The 8,954-nt window shown below is 35.4% G+C and overlaps 1 protein-coding gene across 1 annotated transcript; it reads right to left on the bottom strand.

Moving 5' to 3' along the window:
* Nucleotides 1-6,889: 6,889 nt before the first annotated feature.
* LOC123315932 lies at nucleotides 6,890-7,825 on the bottom strand. Its single transcript, XM_044901838.1, has one exon. It carries the CDS (start codon nucleotides 7,823-7,825, stop codon nucleotides 6,890-6,892), a length of 936 nt encoding a protein of 311 aa, XP_044757773.1.
* Between the last annotated feature and the right edge of the window lie 1,129 nt (nucleotides 7,826-8,954).

The raw sequence follows: 8,954 nt of genomic DNA, 5'->3' as shown, positions 1-8,954 counted from the left end.
AATTTCATCTAATGTCTGAATTAACCCTTGTAAATATAATACAGTTTTCCCAACGATCATCCATTCTTTGACCGGAAGTTCAGTCAATTCGTTGTATTGATTCAATAATTTTATTTTGAACTGGTCGGTTAATTGAGGTTGGAAGGAAAATGTCCTCTCCATAGCTGACATAGTATACTTCAGCATTATATCCTCACCCTTATTTTCTAAAAACTAAACTATTTTATAGTGACCCCACGGAAGTGAATGATGGTTTTCTGTTATAAAACGTTTTGTATCAGTTCTACATAGAGCCACTTTTTCTTGTTCCATTGAATAAACCCGATGATTTTCAGATATTATGTTTCTTTGAGTTATGATTTTACTTTGTCCATCAAATAGACAATTCAAATAATCATCAAATGAAATAACTTTCTTAACTACCCCCTTTTTAATTCCCTTCGCTTTTTTAGTGATATTATTGTTTGAATCAATTTTGAAAGAATACATTTTAGAGCGTAATCCAACAAACTCGCTCATTATAGCACCATTGTTCTCATCTTTCATGAGCCCTGGAACCTTTTTATTTACACGAGGAATATCATAAATATTGCTATCTGGATAATCTGAAGTATCAAAATGGGTGAGACAATCAAGTTTTATTAATTGATATGGATCTTGATCTCGAATTTCATAAATTAATGAATCAGTATCTACATATAATAGTGAAGAGTCGTTGAATTTAGTGAGACTATAATTATAATGAAAGTCGTATAAACAAGTTTGAAATATCTAGTACGGCAGAACCAATATACACAGGTTCATTGAAGATCAAATTAACTTTTTTCATTTCAATTGCCAATAAATTTTCCCCAAATATTATTCTTCCCTTAAAATGGGGGCTACTTATGAGATTTTTGGCGCCATAACGACCTTCCCATTTGTTCACTATTTTAACTATCCTATGTTTGCGTATGTTTTCCATTGTCTTACCAAATACGGCATTATTCATTAGTTTGTAAAGATTCTTTTCAAAATCGTTCGAAGCCTTCATTCTAAGCTCGGTATTGAGATCAATATAAGATTTAAGCCATGCTGATTGTTTGAATTTTAATATCCTATGGATTTTAGTGAGAACCATTCCGTTTTCTAAGGCCTGTTTCAAATTTCTATAATGTAAAATATATTTCTTCTTATCATATAATGTTGTTAACAATTTAGGTAATTTTGAACCAGGAGGTACTCGATTTTCCGGACAAAATGGTAAATCTGAATGTATATCATGTAGGTGTTTTGGATATTCCAGATCAACTTCTAAAAAATACCCTTCTGGAGCATTATCTGGAATTTGTATCACATCAATATTAGTGTTAGTCCACTCAAATTCATCATATGGAAGAAACTGACTCATTGTCCAACCATAGAGATTATTAACATCAAAGTAAATTATATATGATGATAACTTTTCAGAATCAAATGTAGTCATATACTTATTATTTGCCTTCGCATATCGATTAGAACACTGACTTATTCCACCTCTTATACTCTCTTCAATAAATAATATCATATCGATATCCTTGATAATTTGTAATTTCATTGATGTATATTTCAACATACAATCAAACGTAAACCCCGGGAGTGTATAATACCAAGCTGGATCTAATCCATAAGTTGTATGACAACTTACACGAAATTGTTCAAATATATCAGCTAGTAAAAGGACATCTGTTTTAAGATATAAATTGGAATAGTCTAATAAATTTTTACAATCAAAAATTGACCAGACTTGTTGAGCATGTGAATATTCCTCATCAGTTATATCTTCATTATTCAATTTATTATAAAATTTTTCTCTAGATGGGAGTGTAGTCTCTGTCAATTTTTCAATACTATCAATGTAATCATAGGGATAAATACCTTTTCTAGTAAGCAATTTATAGTGTTTAGCAGTTAAATTTGGAAAATGTGAGTATAAATTAATGAATGAGTCAGGTTTCAAGTAGGTTGCTAACTTTTCAAGAGATGATTCCATAAATCGAATACTATCAATAAAGCTATATTTAATTTGATGTCCCTCAAGATGAACTGTGAACGAAATATACTTTTCTTTATTCAATGGTAACACTGATATCTTAGCAAATTTAGAAAAATTTCTTATTAAGAAATGAGAGTCATAACCGCTTAAATTGTGGAAGACAACTGGTATCATAAATGATTTTTTATATTGTAAATTACATATCTTATGAGCCTGTCCTCTTATTTCACCCGTGAAATGATCATGATCTATTACAGATTCATCTCCAGCAGTAAATGACCTCTCACATATATGGCACAAATCAGACATTCCATTTTTCGGATATGATTTCATACGTTTTATGTTCTTTATTTCAATATTCAATTTATTTGCTATCATCTCTAATTCATCATTGAACCATTTCATACAATTTTCACCAGTATAACTGTTATAAAATGATTGAGATGAATCATGATTACATTTTAAGTAATAACCCACACTCATAGGTATATGCTCCTGATACTTAAATGACTTTGAAAATGTAGTTGAAGATGAATTATGTTTCTTCAAATATGATTCAATATCCGCATAAATTATATATGGAACTTTTTGTTTGTATACATAATTTTTGAATTCAATATGTGAATCAATAGGAAATTTGATCAATGAGGGATCATGTTTCATGCAATATTTCTTATGCTCATTTAAATTGTTTTCAGTGAGGAAATAGTTTAAACACAGGTCACAAATATACTTTTTCTTCGTATTTTTCGAAGGTTTCGAGGAAACAAGGCGAGATAAATTTTTGATTAGCACATAATGATATTTAATGGGTGTATCATCATGATCGTCATAATCAATTTCGCTATTTTCAGGAACGTATTTATCCTGAATGAGAAGTAAGTTGAAATGTATATCGAAATTTATTTGTGTGGATATACGTGTAGGCACAACCTCGAATTTATTCTTATTCAATTGTAGCGAAAAAATATTCACTGATAAATTATTAATTTTCTCGAATTTATGAATATCTCTAATGCTCATTGGAAATTTTATATCTTGACAACTAAGAACATTTTTGAAATATGGATAAGATTTCACACGATCACAATTTTTCTCTCTAGGATGAAGTCCAGCAACAATACTGCAAGCGAAACAAGCATTATCATAATTTTTGATATTAATACAAGCCTTTCGACGTTTGATCTCATCGGGCAACTCAATATATGAGCTACCATTCCCCATTTCAAATTTATTAATATTAACCTCAAGTGATATAATAGAATGAAGTGCGTAACCGCTGTCTTTTTCTTGAAATTCTTCTAATTTTTTAAGATTTTATCTGATATGAGCTCTGATAAAAGTCGGTCAAGATCGTAACCAGAATCAACAATGAAATTTTCTGATTTAAAGTATTTGAAATCTAGTATTTCAGAATCTCCAGATTTTTTTATGAACTCGCATCACCACAAAAAGTCGTATTCATTTTAATCATATTCAGTTTTTTCAATAGATTTTTCAATCTTCTTTTTATGAGAACAATGGCATCTACGAAAAACTCATTTATTTCAATATGTTTCAGATTTATAATAACTCCAGTTCTGACTCTACCAGTAAAGGTTGATTGAACATCTTCCCACTTTACCCTACGAGAACGTCTATTCCGTAAATCACCCCCCTTTTTAGATGAAACCATTCGTTGTAAAATTGTTTTATATCGTTTCAAATGATTTATGTTAGTTTGAATTTTGAATTTATGACTATGAATATTTGTTTTTTATCTTGTTGTATAATTTTATGTGATTATTTATAAGAACAATCCATCTGAGCTTACATTTGAAAGATTTAATTTTTTCTAAATACCTGAATGCTCTATGAAAAACTGATATAGAATCATCATTTACCTCCATTGCGACGACTTCTTTTATTTATTTATTTATTTATTAATTCGGGACACAAACGGGACGAACCCAAAGCAGTGTCCACAATTCAGTGTTACAGAAAAAAAAAATTTATCCACATATGAACATCAAGCCCTAAATTGAACACATAAATCGATGATTAAACAGAAAATGATATTATTATACAAAAATTATACAAAACAGTGTGGTATACATAGGAATTCATCTGAGCGACCTCAACCAACCGGTACCACGACTGCAGTTGCAACGGCGAAAATAACCAAGAAGAATGGACCGAAACCTAGAGGCAGAGTCAGAAAATATATCAATGTGAGTGACTTTAGACAGCTCATTAAATGTTTTCATTAATCTGTGAATTGGAGAGTTAAGAAAATAGTAAGTACTCGCAAAGTCAGTAAAAAATGTATCCGTGTGTCGAGTGTTATAAGAGGGAACGACCAACCTTACATAGTTGGACAAATGAGTACAATCGATTTTGTTGTTCACCAGTTTGTAAGTGAACATTGCATCAGCTATCCTTCTGCGATGCTCAAGAGGAATAAAGTTTAATTTCCGATAAACTTCGGATGTATCATTCACAAGAGGGAAGAATCGTCTCTGGCAATGTCTCACGAACCTCCTCTGAACACCCTCCAGTCTATCTATATAAATCCCATAGCGCGGACTCCACACAACAGACCCAAAACATAAGATGCTGTTGACGTAGGCCAGGAAAAGAGTGCGAGCCACGTCGGCACTCCGGAATTCAAATGATGTTCGAAATATGAAACCAAGCATCCGATTGGCCCTTTTCGAAATATTAAAGATATGCTGATCGAAGAGCAATTTGGAGTCCAACGTGATACCCAGATCTTTCACGGAGTTGACGTTAGAAATAGGCTCACCGAAAATTCGGTATGTAACTGGCACAGAGACGGGTTTTCTGGAGAAGGTAATAGAGCAGCATTTAGATAGGTTTAGAAGAAGCTTGTTTTCCTTGCAAAAATCAGCAAATCGATTTAAATCTTCTTGAATACGTACTGTGTCGTTAGGACAGGAAATAGAATGAAACATCTTTAGGTCATCGGCATAAAGAAGAACTCTGCAAAATTTAAAATATCTAATAACGTCATTAATAAAAAGCAAAAAAAGTAATGGGCCTAAGTGGGACCCCTGAGGTACACCAGATGTGATATGAACCGCTTCAGATCTGAAACCACCCAAACAAACACGCTGATGTCTATTAGTCAAATAGGACCCAAACCACCGGAGAAGACTCCCACACACACCAAACCCAGCAAGCTTAGAAATCATTATGGAGTGGTCAATTCTATCGAAAGCCTTGCTAAAGTCGGTATAGACAGCCCCAACCGAAAGTCCAGAATCCATATTCTCCAAGATGTATTCCACATATAGGGACATATTAGTCTCCACTGAGCGATTTTTCATGAAACCATGTTGTTCGGTGTTCAATATATTCTTGAAATCAAAATAAAGGAAATCCGTCACGATGCTCTCAAACAACTTACCAATCGCGCAGAGTTTAGAAATAGGTCTGTAGTTCTCAACAAGATTTTTATTCCCATATCATCGCGCTCAATATTGAAATTAGATAAATGCAGAGGAACCCCTTCAGAAGGTTCATTATAGATTATAGCCGAGGAAGGAAGAAAAACTGAGGCAAAATAATCAGAGAACTTATTACAAATTTCCTGCGGGCTAGTCGAGACACCACTGGGTGTACTGACAGAATCAGGCAAACAAGGAGAACCCTTCTTATTCCCCACATATCGCCAGAAAAACTTCGGATCATCCACAAATGCTACCCTCCACACTCGCCAAATACTTTTTGTAATCCTCCGAGATCAGATGCCTGGCTCTAGCCCTCAAAAGCCTGAATGTAGCGTAATCCAACGAGTTGGCATACATCTTCCACCGCTTATGAAATTTTTTCTTTTCCCTTATGGTTTTGATAGAAGCTAGGGAGTACCAAGTTGGATATTTTCTGCAGTATTTGGGATAAGAAGGGACTGAACTATCAAATATATCATCCAAAATCTCATAGAATCTATCCACAGCAGTATCTAGATCTTGGTAAGACAACTCGCGTGTCCAATCAATGGCACCAAGAGCTTCATTTATCGCACCAAAGTCAGCACGGTTGAAATTTCGATTGCGTGAATTACCCAAACATTCCTTATGTTGAACAGGAACATTTATATTAAACTGTAAAGTATTATGACTTGGATCTTCAGGAACTAGAGGGAATTCAGAGAGTTGAAAATCGGTTATATTGAAATTGTTATTAAGAACTAAGTCAAGTGTATTGCCGGAGACATTGACAAAGCTGTTGAACTGATTCAAGCCCGAGAGGGAAATGGCGTCCACGAAGGAAGCCGAACAGGGATCTCTAGCATTACTTGGGATACAGAAGGAATTTAGTGGGTTCATATTCCACTTTATTTCTGGCAAGTTGAAGTCGCCGCAGATAACAAAGGTATCGTTACAATTATTATTATTAACTATATCACATAGGCTACTTGTAAAGGAAGTTAAAGCCACCATGTCTCTCGGTGGGATGTAGGCACATCCAATGTGAACTCTAGCTTTGCTACCCCGATCAGGAACTATAGTTACCCAAATGTCCTCAGCTTCTGAGCACCAAGAGCTCTCAGAAAAACTCGTGAGATTATTCGAGACTGCCACTAGAACACCACCCCCCCTACTCTTGAGCGACGAGCCAGACCTTCTATCTCGCCGGTAGACTTTATAGGAGTTATTTAGTACCTCAGAGTCTAAGATATTATCATCGAGCCAAGTTTCCGTTAGACAAATTATATCATATTCACTCATAGATGAATTTCTGTTGAGTACTGACAATTTAGATTTTGTACCACGTACATTTTGATAATATACAGAAAGACCCATGAAAAGAAAACAAAAAACAGAAAGAAAATGAACTAACAAATACAAAACCGACTACAACTCAGAGGACTTATACGATCTTAGATAGATCCTCTTCACTAGAGACCCTAACGACCCTCGACCTATCATCCTTTCTAACGAAGATGAAACCATTGCGTGTCCAAGCAACCTTATAGTTTTTGTTGCGTGTGACCTCTTTGGTCTTTTTCAGAAGTTTCTTGTTTTTTGGAGTCAAGTGTTCATTAATATATAAATTATCAGAGATATTCTCAATCTTCAAGCCCTTGTTAGGTTGCAGTGACTGACGACGTTTGGTCTTAGATGCTCCGAGAAAATCATCCCGCTTCTGTTTCGATGTGAACTTAACCACGATAGGCTTTGGTCTAGAAATGTCAAATATTGGGACTCTGTAAAATCTATCCACATCGGATGAGTTAATGGGACAACCAATAACCTCTGCAACCTTAGATATGATATGAGAAACGTTCTCATTGGCTTTCTCGGGAACACCACAGATCTCCAAGTTGTTGACTCTACTCTGTTGCTCCAATACCTCCATGCGCTCCTGTAAATCCTTCACGGTAGATTTCAGCTGCATATTTTCTCTGGTTATCCGCTCCATATCGACCATCATTCGATCAATCGCAGACATGCTGCGCTCAAACGAAGAGACGGAGTCACTACAGAAGTTGACGGATTCAAGAAGAGTTTCATATTTAGCAACAAGGGACTTCATTTCTGATTGAATATTCTGCAGCACGCTGAGCGAGTCTGGGGAGGCCTCCACAACATTATGCACAGGAAAGGCGAGCGATCGCCGCTTATGCACATCTCCCCCGCTCCTGCATCCACCGCAGTTCCAAGAAACCCCAGGCATTTGAAAGCGAGGAACGTCACCTTTAGAAAGGTTCACGCATTTGGCATGAAAAAATTTCCCGCAACCACTGCATTTTAATCCCGGGGATCTAGAAGAGATGCTTCCCGTACATGTATCGCAATCAGGCATGGCGGAAGAAGAAGAAGGGATATAAAGGATTGGGCTATATACAGGGACACAGTCTTCACTCCACAGTGGCCCGTCTGGGAGGCTTGAAAGAACGAACAAAAAGAGGCCGAGGAGAAAAAAGGGAAGACAAAAGGAAAACAGACGGATAGTGTACGTTCTCCTTTAGAATGGAATTCCCACAGCCAGATGTCCCACGAAACCGATAAGGTATTACGGAGGTAAACAAACCTCCAGTGTGGGAGAATTATAACACCAATGTTAAAAAATGAGGAAGATGAACTGTATACCTACTTACAGTTTCAAACTCACTTCACGAATATAATTTAAAACGAAGTATTTATATCATCGGGAAAACAAACCAAACAAAAGGATCAATCACCGAGACGTGCTCGACAGAACGACATTCGATGAAAAAATGACGACTTCTAACAATTTTATTCTTCACTGAATTCGAAATTTGATACAGGATACTTCGTTCCAATATCCTTCACACCTGTGAATTTTAGAAAGATCTTCCCCTCATTCAATTGATCCAGGCACTCCTTCACAGTATCGGTAGCTCGTTTCGGTAGGAAGACTTTATTTTTCTCCAGCTCTAAGAGTATGGTCTTCCCATAACGAGTTTTCAACAGGCTCGCCTTTAAAATACGAAATTTCTCTCCAAGTGGTAAGTCTCGGAGCTTGATTGTAGATTTCTCTGAATAAAAACATGCTGTACTAACTCTTTCGAAATCCATTTTTCTGGATATCTTGAATTGAGAAGAAAAAAAATTTATAGAAAAACATTTTAGAATATTTTAAAATTTTACTCACCTAGATCACTATTGCACTAACTTGAAACGAATGATTGAAAACGTCGAATGTTATCTGTTTTTATACCTTCTTCATACCAGAGAAGGAAAAATATCTTCCATTTCCTTTATTTTTATTGCGGGAATAGGACAAATTACAATATGTCAGGTTTTCTTCATCCTGCATTGTAACAAGAAAATTCTTCGGTTGTAAAACGATGCCAGCTTCCTGTTTAAATTCTGCCAATGTTTCACTCGGTGGTATGTGATTGTATCGTATATGCGGTGTAGTGTGTCGTAGAAACCAATATCTCCCATTATATCGATATAATCTTCCA

The sequence above is a fragment of the Coccinella septempunctata genome, chromosome 6, assembly GCF_907165205.1.
Source record: "Coccinella septempunctata chromosome 6, icCocSept1.1, whole genome shotgun sequence".
Taxonomy (NCBI): domain Eukaryota; kingdom Metazoa; phylum Arthropoda; class Insecta; order Coleoptera; family Coccinellidae; genus Coccinella; species Coccinella septempunctata.
Note: the sequence above shows the minus strand (reverse complement) of the source record. Positions and strands in the feature narration are given on the sequence as shown.